A 17,959-nucleotide genomic window follows, 5' to 3' on the forward strand; every position below is an offset into this window, starting at 1 on the left:
CATGATGGGTTCATGGAACAGGACAGGGGCTCCTATGTGCTAACACAATAGAAAAAACAAAACAAATAAGCAGCGTCCACACAGCTACATGCATGTAATATCTCTTCTAAATTTATAGACATCAGATCCTGCTCTAGCAAAATAACCAATAACTAAGGCTGTGGCCACATTTGGCCAAAACTTCGAAATGGCCATGCAAATAGCCATTTCGAAGATTACTAATGAGGCGCTGAATATTCGCATTAGGATGCTTCGGACGCAGCACTCCAAAAGCGCTGCTTTCGAATGCATGCGGCTCGGCCCGGCTACATGGGGGTCCTTGTCGAAAGGATCCCACACATTTCGAAATCTCTCAGTGGAGGGGAATAAGGGGATTTTGAAATTTGCAGGGTCCATTAGAAAAGGACCCCCGTGTAGCTGCGCCAAGCCACGTGAGTTCGAAAGCAGCCATGGCTGGAAGTGGCCTAATGCTAATGAGGTGCTGAATATTCAATTCAGCGCCTCATTAGTAATCTTCGAAATGGCCATTTGTATGGCCATTTTGAAGTTTTGGCCAAGTGTGGCCACAGCCTAAGTGTTTTGTTGAAAAGTAATAAAAATAGGCAACATACAATTCTTTGTGTTAGAACTGGAAGGGCGAGGCCTGCTAAACGCTGCTCCTAGATCTATTCATAGTGTTAATGACACTGGAGCAGACTGCCAAGTGTAGACATAGCTTAAGTGTGCTAAGTAAGCCAACTGCAGATATACAACTCTAGCTATGACAACCGCATAACTAGATTCAACCTTCACGCACTCAGCTTACTTGGCCATCCATACTGAACAAGGTTGAACAGAGTTTCTCCCATTGACCTCCCTTACTCCTTGCATCTCACGAGGAGTACAGGCATTGACTGCAAACCCTAAGAAGTTGATGTTGCCCATCTCTACTACATGTGCAAAACTGAACCCCAGAAAATCAACCCGGAGCAGGATGATCTTGCAGGTTAGTGTAGCCGTAGCCCCTATCTACACTTTACTTTCAACGTCTATCCACCTCAGCTACATAAAGAGCCTAGCTGAAGTTGACATACTACATGCAAGACATTGCAGTAAGTAATGTTGATGGGGGCTCCTCTCCCATCAATGCTGGCTACCCTTCTCATTTTGGTGGAGTACCAGCATCAATGGAAGTGGACTCAGAGCTCAATTATTGCATCTTAAGCAGATGCTATAAATTAACAGCCAGTGGCTGCATCAAAGCCTAAACAAAAAACCCTGAGTGGTTCTCCGTTAGAAACAAAGGTTGCCAAAATGTGGAAATGTGTGTATTTAACCACCTGAGGAAATTACAAACACATTTTTATTTGGATTTAAAAAGAGAGCTAGAGAGAACAAATAGGACCTCTGTGCATGCATTCAGATGAAAAGGACAAGCCCAAAGCAATAGTTTGTATATTCAGCGCTCACTGAAGTCTGCTTGTGCTCTCTTCTCCTCCCACCCCGTCATCACACAAGATTTTCATCAGTCATTTGACCCTCTTGAAATTGCAAAAGGTCAAAAGGTACTTGGCAATATATAAAATATTTGTCAGGGGGTAGGACTGTGTCCCTGGCCTCTGTTTGTCAGAGGCTGGAGACGGATGGCAGGAGACAAGTCACTTGATCATTGTTTTCTGTCCACCCTCTCTGGGGCACCTGGCCCTGGCCACTGTTGGCAGGCGGGATGCTGGGCTAGACGGAGCTTGGTCTGACCCAGTATTGGCCATTCTTACCTCACGTTCACACCCGGGAATCCCTTTGAGCTAAACAAATCATAGGTGCTATTCTGAAATTTATTAGATGCTAACAAAGGTCCCTTCGGGCCTTTAATTCCTTAACAAAACACACACCCACACCCACACCCACACCCACCCACACACACACACTTTTCCCCTCTTTCCCTGTGACATCGCACACTCAAAACCTACCCTGAAAACACCTTAAACCCCAGTTTCACACGAACAGCAATGCCCATTTCACTCATCAAAACCAGATGCCCAAGCAGGCAACGAGTATGTAAGGGACGGTGCTCGGTCCTGCCAAGAGAGAGGGGGCAGGACTCGATGACCTTCCCAGGTCCCTCCCAGCTCTATGAAGTGTGCGAGTGAGTGAATTTACCAACTGCTGTTAAACAGACACATGCAGCGCCAGGCAAAGTCCGAGGATCCTGGTGCCGGGAACGCGCCCCCGGGCTCTCCGCAGGTCCAGCCCTGCAGCCCCGCTCACCAAGGCAGCACCACACCCACCTCCGCCGGGGAGACGCCGCAGCCCCGCCCCCCTCAGGCAGAGCTCCGCCTCGCTGCTCTGGCCAGAGGCGGGCCCAGGCCCCGCCCCCAGCCGCGCGCTGGGCCCGGACCCCGCCCCGCGCCGTACCGCCCGTTGGGGGTCCGCCCGCCGAGCTCGGCGCGGGCTCGCGGGCAGGTGGTTCCCGTGCGCGGCACGAGCCCCGCGGCGGTTCGGCGCCGCCATGGAGCGGCCGGGCGGCCTGCAGGCGGCGGAGCCCCGCCCCGAGCGGCGGCTCTCCGGGGGCCGCAGACTGAGCGGTGGGTGAGGGGGTTGGCTACCCCGCCCTGCTTCCCCGAACAGCCACCGCCGCCTCTGCCCCCAGATGCAGCCCGCCCCCTCTCCCAGGCACGGAACTAGCTCAGCTCCCCCACACCACCACCACTGCCAGTCCTGGCCCAGATCAGCCCCCCCTCCCCCCAGGCCCTCCTAGTCCTGGCTCAGCCCCCACACAGCCCGTGCTCCCCTCCCCCCAAGCACTGAGCCAATCCAGGCACCCCAAGCTAGCCCAGCCCCCCTTTGAGTACCCCTAGAGCTAGCCCAGCCCAGCCCCTTCCATACACCTTCCCCCAGCTCCCTTTCCCTCCCAGGCACTGAGCTAGCCCAGCCCTCCTCTATACACCCTGAGCTTCCCCCAGCCCAGGCAACGAGGTAGTCCTAGCCCAGCTCCTGTTCACCCAGCTACCATGCTCCTTCGCAGGATGTGGAGTCTATCCCTGCCCCTGCTGCCCTTATGAACCCAGCGCAGCCCATCCCTGCCATGTCCAGCCTAGAAGTTGCAACCTGCCTCTCCCCTGTTCAACTCCTCCAGGCCCCTGCAGACCCGTCTTCACCCTTGTGGCACCCCTCACCCTGCATATCCTTGGCAATTTCAGGCCTGGCACAGTGCCTCCTGAACCTCCCCAAGCCAGCCTGTAATTGACTGTGTTTGTAAAGCCCTACTGTAGTAGGCACTCTCCCTCCAGCTAGGTCCCTGACAACAGTCAGAGCTATAAGGATGTCTTATTGAGGGGAAAAAAAAAGGAGGATGAAAAAGCAGCATCCACCTCATTCTCATGCCACAGCCAGTCCCTCACCTCAGGGAAAGTCCACTGAGCATGTACATTCCTTTAATCTGAAAGTCCCTTTCTCTCTTGGCATATAGATTTCAAAATATAATTGGGACACTTCAGGCTTGAAGGGGTTTCACTTTAGAAATGCTAAAAGGCCTGAGGATTTCCCCTGTATAGTTGGAACCTGGTTTTAATTCTTTCTGTGACTATGTATACCTGTTCTGCTTCCTTGCCTTTCTTTTTCATTCTTTTTATTTCACACGGTTAGGTATTGTGAAACCTCGCCTCAGCTATAGTGGAGAGCTAGAAATGAAAACTACCCTTCAGGAACTGCTAATCTATATCGTTTTCCTAGCAGACCTATGTATATGTAAGTCCACCAATGAACTAAAGGAATTGTAAAGCAGTGTTTGCAAATATTTTTGGCTTACAAAGAGAGAGCTAAACCTCCTTCGGTTTATCACATTGGACTAGGAATGCTAAGAGTTACCATCACTCAGGACTGGTCTACAGTACTGCATAAGTTGATCTAATTTATGTTGCTTGGGGTGTGAAAACAACATAAGTTAAATCAAGTGAAAATACTGTCCACACCACTGTGTCGTCTCACCTGCGTAGCTTCCACCTATCCCCTAGGCCGTGTCTACACGTGCCCCAAACTTCGAAATGGCCACGCAAATGGCCATTTCGAAGTTTACTAATGAAGCGCTGAAATGCATATTCAGCGCTTCATTAGCATGCAGGCGGCAGCGGCGCTTCGAAATTGACGCGGCTTGCTGCCGGGTAGCACGTCCAGACGGGGTTCCTTTTGGAAAGGACCCCGCCTACTTCGAAGTCCCCTTATTCGCATGAGCTCATGGGAATAAGGGGACTTCGAAGTAGGCGGGGTCCTTTCCAAAAGGAACCCATCTGGATGTGCCGCCTGGCGGCAAGCCGCATCAATTTCGAAGCGCTGCTGCCGCCCGCATGCTAATGAAGCGCTGAATATGCATTTCAGCGCTTCATTAGTAAACTTCGAAATGGCCATTTGCGTGGCCATTTCGAAGTTTGGGGCACGTGTAGACGTAGCCCTAGAGTTCTAGATGGAGTAATTAGGCCGACAGGAGGGTGTTTTCCCCTCAGCATGGCACACCTACACCAGACAATGCAGTGCAGTAGCGTACACATACACATATCTCTCACCCCTTTGACTTTCAGTGTGGTTTCATTTGCAAGTGCCGTGACAAAACTTTTCTTCCAGAATAGCAGTTAAAGATAGTACCCCATTGTAAACCTGAAGTAAAGCACAACTGAAGTACCAACAGGATCTCAACCATAACAGTAAAATTAATTTAGATGAAAGGCATTATGGAATTGGAAGATATTACACACCCCTTTGGGGCTTAAACATATTTCCTTTGATTTGATTTAAGTATACTGCAAGCAATGAGCACTGGCACTTTGTAATGCATGCAAGACCTCAATATATTTATTAGAAGGATAAACAAGTACCCTTAGAGGCTTATCTGTTTAAAAGGATATTAGCTGAAAGTACATGATCTTCATTTGATTTCAACAGACCATTTTTAGATTGTGTTTCCAGGATACTATTTTTTTAGTCTGATATAAGCCACACTGTCATAATACGGTACTCCTGGCATCTTCACCTGACTTCATCTTCAGATATCATTTTACAATCAAGCCTTTTCTTTCTTGCTAGTGACATTTGGTATGGTGAGCACAGACATGTATTACTTGAACAAGGTTATGTCAGATCTCTTTCTGGAAACCCCTGTGTCTGAGTCAGACAGAACTTCCTTCAAGACCATAGGCAGCATGGTTGATTTCTGGAAGGTAAGGTTCTAATTTTAACTGTTCAGTTGGGAGCTGACTAGTGTTATTGTGCAGCCAAAGGAGTTAGTAATAGTAGAACATTTTATATACAAGACTTATCCAAATCAGGAGAAGTGTGGTGGTACACATCTCACCAGCAGTTACTGTAGCGTAGGATCTCACCAGCTGGAGAAGGGGTGAATAATTTTGTACTCAGATCTTTTACAAACTTAAAAATATAAGTATTTTGGATAGTCTGAACAGATCTCCAGATCTGAAGAAGTGGGTCTGTCCCATGAAAGCTCATCACCTACTAATTATTTTGCTAGTCTTTGAAGTGCTACATGACTGCTTTTTTGTGGTATGAACACAGTGAGGCACTGACGAGTAACCCAACTACAGGAAGGGATGCTACATAATTGTTCTTTACTGCTCTTTGTCTCAGGATTGGGATAAACAGAGGAAAACATAAAAGGGATTACTTTGGTGTTGCAGTTGTCTCGATTTTCAATTTGAATTTCAGTATCCTCACCTCCCTGCAAAGTCAAGTCAGTGCTGCCACACTAAATCACCAAACAACGTGCAGAAGTGCATTGTGGGAACCTATCCCACAGTTCCCTCAACCCCAAAGCATTCTGAGGTTTTTTTTGCAAGTGCAGTCTGGGAAAAATATGCTCTGCAAGTAGTTGTGGGTATGTGATATCTTCCCACATTGCATTGCCCTCATTCCCCTTCTGTGGGAAGCAAACGGCCATTTTTTCAGAAGGAAAGAAGGAAAAGTAGGGAATCCCAGGTGAAAGAAAACCAAATAGGATCCCTTCAGAAGGTGACTGAATCCTGTAAACTGGTTGCTCAGCTGCTTTTTCCCCATTGAAAGAACACCTTCACATTACTCCCTTTAGGTATGACTTTTGCCTGATCAGCCAACTTGTGTGCCAGGCAGGGGACTGTCATGCTGCCCTGGGATCACCCAGGTGACTGTGCCATCTCAATTGGTCCCTAGTCTGCTTTCCCCTCCTTGATATCACAGATTGCCAAATTAACTGAAATGTCAAGTTTTATAACTGAAATATGGACGATTTTACAAAAAGCAGATGAAACATCTCTGAAAATATTATGGGAACAGATTACAGCTTGTGATATCCAGCCCCCTCCCCAGCATTGAGGGGGCTGCGGATGTAGACAAAGGGCTGGCTGAGATGGCCCATTAGGGGCTTTCTGCAAGCCCCCTGGTGCATGCTGCCCCACAGAAAATATAACAAAGACCAAGCTTCCTGGCTCGTGTTGTCTATGAGGGGCCATCCAGTCTCCCCATCTTCCCACTGGTGACACCCATCCCCTGAAAATGAAATCTGGGGCGGGGGTGACTTCCCCCGGCGACAGCCAGCTCCCAAAAATGTTTCCCACCTTTCGAGCCTTCACTGCATGCAAGCTAGGACATGGTGCTGTGTGGCAGCATGATCTGCACTGCACCACAGGCACATGCTTCCTTTGGGTCAGGGGCTAGCCATGTGATGTGGTTGGGTGAGGGATAGACCCCTGACTGCAGGGCACCTGTGTGTGTATGGTTGGGGTGGGGGTGCTGTACAAAGGTGAACTGCAGAAAAGAAGTTTCTTGGCCTCTCATACAAGCATGACCCCCACAGCCTAGCCAGCACGTCGCGTGGGCAATGGCACCAATGCTGAAAAAAAATCTCAGCCTCTTCTGCTATATCCTGTGCAGTGAAGAAGCTGCCACCCCATGCTGGGGCTATTTTTTCCATGGTTAATATGCAATCACCGAGCTGATCATAAAGAAATAAATTCAAAATGGACCCAAGTGCCCACTTCAGTTCCCTGATGCCGAATTCAAATTCAGGGGCTTCCTCTTACCTACTTCCTGTGCACCTGGAGAGCGGCAGAAGTGGCCAGAACGAACAACAATGGGGCATTGTGGAATACATGCAGGACAACTCTGGCATCTGGAGGCCAATAAAGTGAATTTAAATAAATTGCATTTTCATGCTAGCATTAATCTGACCTTTTAAATTCGAATTTGGCACTATGCTGACTTTCATGGTGGGTGTAATATCGACTTTAGCATGCCCTAAGAATTGACTTAATAGCATTCACAGCGAAGACAGTGATGTAAAATTGAGCTAGCGGCCTTAAAAATTGACTATCATGTAGTGTAGACATCACATTAGAGTCTGAGTCAACTGGGCTCTTGGGCTCTTACTCATCTCTGGGGTGGGTTGAGGGTGGCTGCCTCAGGCCCTGCATTTTGCAGGACCTTGCTATAGTCTTCTTAACCATGCTATGGGGATAAAAGTAGCAGTGCGGAAATTCCTGTTCAGACCAGAGCTTTGCTCTCAGACCTAGCTTCCTCACCACATTGCAGACTCTGGACTCCGGCCCGAGAGGGAACATCTACACTCATGGCCATCCCTGGGGGCATAGCATGGTTCCAAGTCATTGACTCAGGCTCTGAGCCTTGCTGCTGTGGATTTTTCTTCAGTATAGAGATATGCTATGTGTATTTCTATACTGTGGTAAAACTCCTGCAGCTGGCCCATACCAGCTGACTTGGGCTCAGAGGGCATAGTCTGCAAAAACTACAGTGCAGATGTTTGGCTTCAGGCTGCAGTCCAGACTCTGAGCCTCAATCACATACCCACAGCCTGAGCCCTGCAAGCCTGAGTCAGCTGACATGAGGGAGCCAGGGTTGTTTTGTTGAAGTGTACGCATTACTTTTGACCCTCAGCTTTGGCAAGATGCTCATACAGATTTTTACCACTAGATGGGGGAGTCATCTCAGTTTGCAGCATTGGAAGACAAAAATTGTAGTTCTAGGTCTATTTTTCCCTAGCTGAGATTTAAAATAAGTGGAATCTAATTATAAGGATCAATACTTCCCCTTTGATCATAAACTCAAAGGACTGGAAGGGACTTCAAGACCTCACCAAATCTAGAGCCCTGCTTTCATGGCAGGACCAAGCATCATCTAGACCATCCTTGACTGATTTATCTAATTTGCTCTTAATAATCACCAATGATCGAGGTTCCACTGCCTTCATAGGCAATTTATCACAGTGATTAATCACCCTGACAGGAAGTTTTTCCTAATGTGCAATCTCAACCTCCATTGCTGCAATTTAAGCTCATTGTTTTTTGTCCTATCATCAGGGATTAAGGAGGAGAATAATTTTTTCCCTCCCTATTTTCATGTCCTCTCTTAGCCTTCTCTTTTCAGGAGTAAACAAACCCAGTTCTTTCCATCTTCCTTCAAAGGTCAAGTTTTCTTGACTTTTAATTGTTTTTGTTGCTCTTCTCTGGACTTTTTCCCAATTTGCTCACATCTTTCCTGTAATGTGGAACCCAGAACTGGACATAGTACTCCAGTTGTGGGCTAATCAGTGTGGAGTAAAACAGAAGAAATTTCTCTTTTGTTACTTACAACATTCCTGCTAATATATCCAAGAGTGATGTTTGCTTTTTTTGCAACAGTGTTGCACTGTTGACTCATATTTCACTTGTGGTCCACTCTGACCCATAGATCCCTTTCTACAGTACTCTTTCCTAGCCCGTCATTTCCCATTTTGTATGTGTGCAATGGATTGTTCCTTCCTAAGCGGAGTACATTGCATTTATTCCCATTGAATTTAATCGTATTTATTTAAGGCCATTTCTCCAGTTTGTCCAGATAATTTTGAATTGTAATCCTATCCTCCAAAGCACTTGCAATACCTTTCAGCAAATTTACTGAGGAACATGTTGAACAGAACTGGACCCAGACTTCTCTCTGCAGAACTGCACTCATTATGCCCTTCCCGCATGACTGTGAACTGTTGATTATTACTCTCTGGAAACAGTTATTCAACCAGTTACACACTCACTTTATAGTAGCTCAATCTAGATTGTATTTCCCTAGTTTTTTAAATTAGAAAGTCATGTGAGAGACTGTATCAAAAGCCTTACTAAAGTCTATCTATACCACCTCTACTACTTCTCCCCATCCCCAAGGCTTGTTCCCCTGCCATAGAAAGCTATCAGAATAGTTTGCCACATTTTGCCCTCAGCAAATCCATGCTATAATTTATCTTATCTTCTAGATGTTTGTAATTTGATTTCTTAATTATTTCACAGAATCATAGAACAATAGAGCTGGAAGAGACCTAAAAAAGCCATCAAGTCCAGCCTCCTGCCCCAGGCAGGACCAAACCCATCAGATCAGCCCAGCCAGGGCTTTGTCAAGGCGAGACTTCAACACCTCCAGGGATGCAGACTCCACTACTTCCCTGGATAGACCATTCCAATGCTTCACCACCCTCCTAGTGAAAAAGTTTTTCCTGATGTTCAACCTGGACCTTCCCAACTGCAACTTGAGACCATTGTTCCATGTTCTGCCATCTGTGACCAATTTGCTCCATTATGTTTCCTGGTACAGAATTTAAGATGACCTGTCTATAATCCCTTTGATAGTTCTTATTTCCCTTTGTCTAGATGGGCACTATATTTGCCCTTTTCCAGTATTCTGGAATCTCTCCTGAGCTCCACAACAAAAGACTCATATCTCCTCAACCAGATCCTTGAGTATTCTAGGATGCATTTCATCAGGCTCTGGTAACTTGTAGGCATCAAACTTGTCTAAATAACTTGTTTTTTTCCTATTTTAGTTTCTGATCTTACCTCTTTTTCATTAACATTCACTTGGATAAGCATCTAATTACCACTCATCTTCCTGGTGAAAACCAAAATGATGTTTTCAAGCAACTCTGCCTTTTCCAAATTTTCTGTTATTGTTTCTCTCCTCATTGAGTAAGGGTCCTACCCTGTCTTTGGTCTCACTCTTTCTTCCAATGCATTTGTAGAACACTTCCTTGTTATTCTTTGCATCTCTAACAAAACTTGGATTTGCACAATTCTGAGTTCCCCCAGCACAACACATTTATTAATGCAAAGTATCAATCTTGCAAAAGACAGGGCAAATTGTAATATGCATTTCAGTACCAACATGCATCAGTCACATTTTATTGATTTTCACTTGCACTCAACCAAGATGTAACTTTTTTTTTTTTTTTTAAATCAGCAGCCAAGTAGCACTTAGATAGGGGAGGATCAAAAGCCATCCTACGGATGGGACCTTCAGAAAGTCCCTGTTGATCAGTGTAAGCCAGAAGCAAAGCCATAAGTACATATCACAACTGGCTTGTGGAAAGTCCAATTTTATCCCAAGTAACCACACGATCATTACAGAACCACATGTAACTGTCATCATTCAGGACAACTGCACCCATATTCTCCCTCCATGGTCCAACAAGGGTACCCACTCTAGGTTTCCAGACATCTCTGTTGGGCAGAAACCTACGTCTTTCTCCCTTCTACTTGGGTTTTTTCCTCCAGGCTGCACAGATCCCTGCCAACACTGTAATATTCCCAGCAAGACAGTATGGGCAACCATGCCAGTGTTTGCACTTTGCTTTCTCTTCAAAGTCTGTGAGCAACATGACTACCAACAGTTACAAGTTACCACACAGCTCTTTCTAAGCAAACACATTTGTTCCTAAAGGTGAAAATACTAAGAAAAAATGTGTTAAAAACAATAAAAGATATCATACGCAGGCAAAAGGCTTACCTAAGATCATCCATCCATCTTATAGACTAACAGAAAAGTTTTGAGCATGAGCTTTCGTGAGCACAGACTCACTTCATCAGATGCTGGTCTTGGAAATCTGCAGGGCCAGGTATAAATAAGCCAGAGCAAGGGTGGGGATAACAAGGTTAGCTCAGTCAGCAAGGGTGAGGCTTACTACCAGCAGTTGATCTGGAGGTGTGAACACCAAGGGAGGGGAAGCTGCTTCTGTATTTAGCCAGCCATTCACAGTCTTTGTTTAAGCCAGAGCTGAGGGCGTCGAATTTGCAAATGAATTGTAGCTCGGAAATTTCTCTTTGGAGTCTGGTCCTGAAATTTCTGTCCTACAGCAAAGAAATTTCAGGACCAGACTCCAAAGAGAAATTTCTGAGCTACAATTCATCTGCAAATTCGACGCCCTCAGCTCTGGCTTAAACAAAGACTGTGAATGGCTGGCTAAATACAGAAGTAGCTTCCCCTCCCTTGGTGTTCACACCTCCAGATCAATTGCTGGTAGTAAGCTTCACCCTTGCTGACTGAGCTAACCTTGTTATCCCCACCCTTGCTCTGGCTTATTTATACCTGGCCCTGCAGATTTCCAAGACCAGCATCTGATGAAGTGAGTCTGTGCTCACGAAAGCTCATGCTCAAAACTTTTCTGTTAGTCTATAAGGTGCCACAGGACCCTTCGTTGCTGTTACAGATCCAGACTAACACGGCTACCCCTCTGATACTTGACATCCATCTTATGGGGCCTCAAGCCCTTCCAACCTTTCCCAGGAAGGATTTGAGACCTTCCTTGGACAAAAGCTGCTACCTGTTTGCTGGATCAGAAGAAAGGCCCAGAGTCATTTCCAGCTCAGGCTATTTACCCGAAAGTACTTTCTTTGTCTCAAACTCTGGAACCAGTTTGAACAAGCCTTCCCAGGAGGGGGTGTTTCTCTGGACATGTTTCAAATTATCAGTCTACATTTTTCTTAGCTCCTGGAAAACAGCTAGACTAGATTTGTAATTTTTAGGCTTTTGTCCAAGCGCCCTATAAGGCAGATTGGTATCTTAAAAATGTACAGTATGTGTGGCCTTACCAGCTTCTCTTATCTAATCTCATTGTGTTATGTAGTTTGCAGAAGGACCCCTTCTGGATGGTCTGTACTGGGACACATGGTACAACAACAAGACATTGATCAGCCACAAAAACAGCAGTCATGTTTACTATGAGAACTTACTGTTAGGATTAGCCCAGATTCGTCAACTAAAAGTCCGCAACAATACATGCTCCATATATCCCTATTTCCGAACATTTCTGAAAGAGTGTTATCAGGAATACCGCTATGCGGCTGAAGACAGATCTGATTTCGGTCTAAAGAATGGGTCTATGTAAGTACTGTAGTATTTTACATTGGAGTTTCTTACTGGTTACTTTGATTTACAACACATGTAGGGTTTTTTTAAAGCCCATGACTTTCAATGGAAGTTGGACACTTAATTCCCATAGATTTTTTCCAAATTCTACCCATAAAACCTGAAAAATGCTCAGTACAATAGCCATTGTCATTGCTTTACTGTGCAGATTATACACAAGCACAAAAATCAGACAAATTCTTCACTGATTTATTTTAGTGCAGCCCCAATTATTTGAATGTACATCAAGGGTGGGCAATAGTTTTTGTTGGGTGGGGGCACTCCAAAAATTTAGTAAGTGGTCAGAGGCCACAGTTTTCTATGCTATTAACGTAGGGGTGAGGGTCTGGGACAGAAGCTGGGTACAGGAGTGAGCTCTGGATAGGGGTTGGCGTGATGAGGAGGTTCAGGTTTGGAGTTTGGGTGCAGGAGAGGATTATGATCTGGGGAGGTGTAAGGGCAGGTGCAGAGTCTGTGAGGAAGTTGTGACTAGAGGTACGGGTGCAGGATGGGGTGCAGAGGATTTGTGTGGGGAACTGGAGTGTGGGAGGGGATGTCAGGTATAGGTTCTGGTCAGCCACTGGTGCCGTCCCTAGTGGAGACTTCCTACCTGCTGTTCCCCCACATCTTGATCAAAGTAGCCAGATGTTGGGTCCAGCATGCACATTTCTGTGCAGTGCATGCCATGCAGAAACTAGCCAATGGGAGCTGTGAGGATTGTGCTGGGGGCACAGCAGCATACAGAAACCCCCCCCCCAAGGGGTGCACATTGCACAGAGATGCACACGTTGGCCCCAGCAGCCAAACACTTTGAGCAGCATGCGGGGATGCGGCAGGCAAGAAGCCCACCAAGCCTCAGGACATTTGTGGCCCAGAATATCAAGATGGGCCAGATCAGAATATTTGGCAGGCTGGATCTGGTTCGCAAGTCATACAGTGGTGTACGCCAGAGGCAACAAAAACAACAATAGAATTCGGCATCAAAGCTGGGGACTCTGGACCAAGTTCAGCATTGGCATAAGTTGTGTGCTCCCTTCATCGGAAGAAAATCATCAAATTATTGGAGGCCTGGTTTTGAGCTGACCTCTTCTGGTTTGATACTAATACCATGCAGGTTGAGGTAAGGCAGAGTCTTCCCTCCCCCAACAGATTTCTTCAGCCACTACTACCAGTTTTACTTAAGAATATTTAAAGCAATGTTCAAAGAATGTAAATTGAATTACTACAGTAGCAATAATCTATGTGTAAATGTGAGATTTTCTATTTGGTTATAGAAGGCTGAAGCTAATACTTCATTTGCTTTATCTCGGGAAAAATTCAACCTCGTAAATATCTGTCTTTGACTAGCCAAATGAAATATAAGTAAACATTCCAAGGGTAACTCTGTATTACATCTTTCCTGTATTCAAGAGTCTAACATGGAGAAGTGGAAACGAATCAGATACAATAAAACAGGCGAGTCCAACCTGCGACTCGCGGGCCGCATGCGGCCCTGGACAGCTAGTAATGCGGCCCCACAAGATCGTAAACTTTTAACATTACTATGTGATTTATATACGTTAACTATGTTATATATTTTGTACACAGCCCAAGACTATCTTCACTCAATGAGGCCCAGGCAAGCCAAAAGGTTGGACACCCATGCAATAAAAACTTCTTGCAGTCCAATTTCCCATGGGCTGACCTACTTTTTTTCCTTGTATCCAACAGATGGACCTATTCCTCTGCCTCCTCGCTAGCTCCCTGGCACTGGGGAGCCATTGCCCTATACAGCAGTGGAGGATTTATGTTCACCTTACCTAAATCGAAGAGTGAGAGTGTAAGGAAGCTTGAGTTTCTCAGACGTAATGGCTGGCTCACTAGAGGGACAAGAGTTGTATTTATTGACTTCTCAGTGTATAATGCTAACATAAACCTCTTCTGTGTAGTCAGGTCAGTGCTTACATTTTCTCCCTCTAAAATCCAATTTACTAAGGCATTAGTCTTGGGAAAGCTGAAATAAAAGGCTGTTTATCTCCAGCACACCCTCTTCTGTTTCTCATCCAGCAGTTGGTACGACAGCTAATTATTAAAACAGAAGCAAATGCGGTTCTGCAGAGGATTATCCCTAGCTGTTTTGTAGATTATTCCAGTGGGGCGGATCTTGACTGAGTAACCCTTTTGCACCATCAGACCCTTGGGTATTAATCTTGTCATCAGCTACTGAAGGGAGGAACAAGAAAACCCCACAGAATCCTGAACGTAGGGCTTGGCAGATCAGTACAAGCAGATGGAATATTTTAACTGTCAGAACCTGTTTGGATTGTGTGCCATATGCTTTTCTTATTTTGTCTTCAGCCTGTTCCATTACATTCCTTTTCTGGATGTCTGAGAATGACTTTAGAGGAAGAATTAATGGAAATGGTATTTGTTAAGCTGGCTATTTTCATACAAGCATTTTCTCTCATTGGATCATGTTTTAATTTTAAGGGCAAAGACTTGAAATGATGCTGTCTGGTCACTGAAACCTGCAATAAATGCAATCCTGTCTAACTCACTTCACAGGTTGGTAGTGGAATTCCCGGCCACTGGTGGTGCTCTTCCTTCCTCACAGTTTTACTCAGTAAAGCTGCTCCGATATGTCACTTACTCAGATTATTTCCTGGCCTCTTGTGAAGTCATCTTTTGCCTCTTCATATTTTCTTTCATCATCCAAGAAATTATCAAAGTTAAAAACCTGCAAAAAGAATATTTTAAAAGTGCCTGGAACTGGCTGGACATGCTGCTGGTGTCGGTGAGTATTGCCTAGTTCTGGCTTCTGCCTGTGGGTTTGAGATCGCCATCAGAAACTACAAGTTTGGAACAGATGGCCTTTGTACATGAGATGTGACAGAGATGGCCAAGAGAAAAGAGCCCAGATTCAGTTCTTGGTTACAACATGTCTATCTGGTTTAGTACAGAGATTAGACAGTGTTGTCCTGTGAGTAGGGCACTGGATGAGGGCTCAAGAGAGCTACCTTCTATATCCAAGTCTGCCAAAGATATACCATGTGACTGTGGGCAAGTCATTTCCTCTCTGCCTTGCCCATTCTGTGTCTGTCTTGGCTATTTCAACTGCAAGCTTTTCCAAGATATAGGGAGTGTCTCCAAAAGTTTGCAGCACCTGGCACCACCGGGCCTCTTGATGCTGCCATTAACAATCAAAAATAAACCGATAATGGAGTTTCATTTTTTGTGACCAAACTAAACTAAATGTGGTCCATGGACTTCTGAAGCCTGATCCAGATTCAGCAGGATTTTTCCATTAAGTTCAGTGGACTTTGAATAAGGCCGCTGGCAAGTTGCCAGTGCACTCACGTGGGAAAATTTGGGCATCCTTAACATAAAACCAGAGTGTAATGGGGCTGAATCCTGAATCTGTACCCAGGACCAAACTGGCCACTGTGTGGGTTTTCACCACACACAGCACAGGACAGAGGTGGAGAACGTACCAGCAAAGCTACCTGAGTGAAAGTGCAGCTGTTTTCACTTCTGGATACTTGAGTACAATCAAAATGTGACATGCATGCTTGTGCTTAAGTAGTTTTCCAGAGGGACACCAGTGACTTGTACTTAAGTACAGCCCCTACCCCCCCTGCAAGCAGCTGTACTTTTACTCAAGTAACTTTTCTGGTACTTTTCCACCTCTGGCAGAGGAAACACATTTCTGGTGATGGAGGCTTCCCTTAAATAGTTCTGTCAGAGTTGGTTATGGGGTGTCACATCCCTACCTGTCAGGCAGAGAATTAGTTCCTAAAATCATCAGATCCCTCATGCTACTACTTGGTCCAACCCCAGCCCTGACAGGTGCCTGGCTGTGATAGGAATCTGTCTTACATGGCTCCTCACTCCAAATCCCATAAGAGCACATGGTTCCTAGTCAGTGGAAAGGGCCAGTAAGTCAGTACTGCCTACTTACTCATCCCTCATGCGATTGGTGGGGAGGATGCTCCGGATCATGCCCATCTCATCCTCTAAGCCTGCAGAGCCTAGTCCCTTTGGGACATCCAGGGAAGGGCTTTATCAAAGCGAAGAAGGGCCATGGTTAGGAGGTGACAGCGCAGATATAATACCTCCCCCCCACTTCAATTAAGTCCTTCCCTAAAATACCAGCTTGACATGACACATCCCACGCTTGTAACACATTCATGTATTCACTTTCACTCAGTGTTCCGGATTACTCCTGTCAAGATGTAGAGTTTTAAGCTAATGATTGTGCAACTGGGCGTGATTAGAGCACTGGAGATGAGAGGTGATAGCTGGATGGAAGTCTGACTAGCTTTTTATTTTATTCAGCTATCTATCTTTGCCATTTCCTTCAATGTGTACCGTACTGTAGAGGTGTCTTTGCTGATGGAAAGCCTGCTGTCCAATGCTTATGCATATCCAGACTTCTATTTCCTTGCATATTGGCAAACCCGTTACAACAACATGATTGCGATCAATGTTTTCTTTGCGTGGATAAAGGTACCAGTTCTTGATTTTCCTATACTGTTCATCAGAATCATAGTTCTGCTGAATGTATTGTAAATATTTGCTTTTACATCTTCAGGGCTGAATTGCAAAGGCGGAGCTAAAAGTCCTCCATCTTCTATTCAGAATCAATGGCTTGCTAGACTGAGCAGAGAATAATTGTGTCCAGTGTTTTAAGAATTATTTATTCCCTAGACCTCAATTTAACATGACTATGATCTGGTCTGTCCTGGTGGCACAGCCATGATGATTTTTAAATATGTTTTAAATAGTTTCAGCTAGGTTGTTATGGGTTTTTTCTTGTTTGGTTGTTTGGTTGTTTGCTTTTTGTGTTAATGCAGATACCGTCAACTACCGGGCCCAGTGCTTTAAAAGAAAGATATCAGTAAACTGGAAAAATTCCAGAGGAAAGCAAGAAAAATGACGAAAAGTTTAGAAAACCCAACCTCTGAAGAAAAGTTTTAAAAATGGGTTTGTTTGCTCTTGAGGAGAAAAAAAGACTGAGGGGGGGTTTGAACCAGATAACACTCTTCAGATTAAGAGCTATTAGAAAGAGGGTGGTGATCAATTGTTCTTCAATCTGCTGAAAGTAGGACAAGAATTAATCAGTTTAATCTGCAGGAGAGATTTTAAGTTAGATATTAGGGAACACTTTTAAATTACAGTAAACCCTTGGGTTATGCAGGGGTTGCGTTCCTGCAACCCCCATATAACTCTAATTTTCATGCAGCCTGGGGGAGAGATGGGAACCAGTCTGCTGCCTGCTTCCTAGCTCCCCTGGGCTTGCAGGAGCCAGTTCCCAGCTCCCCCCAGTTGCCCAGACCCAGGAGACTGACCAGCTCACCAGGGCTGGTTAGTTTCCTGGCTGCTTCTCCCTGCCTTCCCCTAACCCCACAGCTGTCAGCCTGACAGCGGCACTGCTGCGGGAAGGCAGGGAGAAGGGGCTCAGCCTGCTTAGCTGCTTGCAGCATGCTGACAGCTGCTGAGTAGCTTCAAGTTGTGCTTAACTCACATTAAAGCAAGTTACGTGCATTTCAAGGGTTTACTGTATAAGGATAGTTCAGCACTGGAACAGGGTCCGAAGAGAGATTGTGGAATCCCTATCCCTGGAAGGTTTAAGAACAGATTGGACAAATACCTCTCTCTCTCTCTCTCTCTGTGTGTGTGTGTGTGGAGGGGCAAGAAGGACTAAATGACTTCCTGAAGTTCTCTTCCAGCCCTGCTCATTTCTATAATTCTATTATTCTAAAAGTATCTGGGCCAACCCTGAGCTTGGCTTCCATTAGTG

The 17,959-nt window shown here is 45.5% G+C and overlaps 1 protein-coding gene across 3 annotated transcripts in view; it reads left to right on the forward strand.

Annotated features, from left to right (window-relative positions):
- Positions 1 to 2,443: 2,443 nt before the first annotated feature.
- PKD2L2 (polycystin 2 like 2, transient receptor potential cation channel) overlaps positions 2,444 to 17,959 on the forward strand; it is a 31,210-nt gene continuing 15,694 nt past the window's right edge. For all 3 annotated transcript variants that reach the window (XM_075010015.1, XM_075010017.1, XM_075010016.1), the window contains exons 1-7: positions 2,444 to 2,564; positions 3,625 to 3,726; positions 5,056 to 5,189; positions 11,900 to 12,156; positions 13,891 to 14,112; positions 14,725 to 14,953; positions 16,495 to 16,665. In XM_075010015.1, the coding sequence (XP_074866116.1) occupies positions 2,489 to 2,564; positions 3,625 to 3,726; positions 5,056 to 5,189; positions 11,900 to 12,156; positions 13,891 to 14,112; positions 14,725 to 14,953; positions 16,495 to 16,665 (1,191 nt within the window). In that variant the 5' untranslated portion in view covers positions 2,444 to 2,488. The remainder of the gene's footprint in view (positions 2,565 to 3,624; positions 3,727 to 5,055; positions 5,190 to 11,899; positions 12,157 to 13,890; positions 14,113 to 14,724; positions 14,954 to 16,494; positions 16,666 to 17,959) is intronic.

This window comes from Carettochelys insculpta, chromosome 15, assembly GCF_033958435.1.
Source record: "Carettochelys insculpta isolate YL-2023 chromosome 15, ASM3395843v1, whole genome shotgun sequence".
In the NCBI taxonomy this organism is placed as follows: Eukaryota; Metazoa; Chordata; order Testudines; family Carettochelyidae; genus Carettochelys; species Carettochelys insculpta.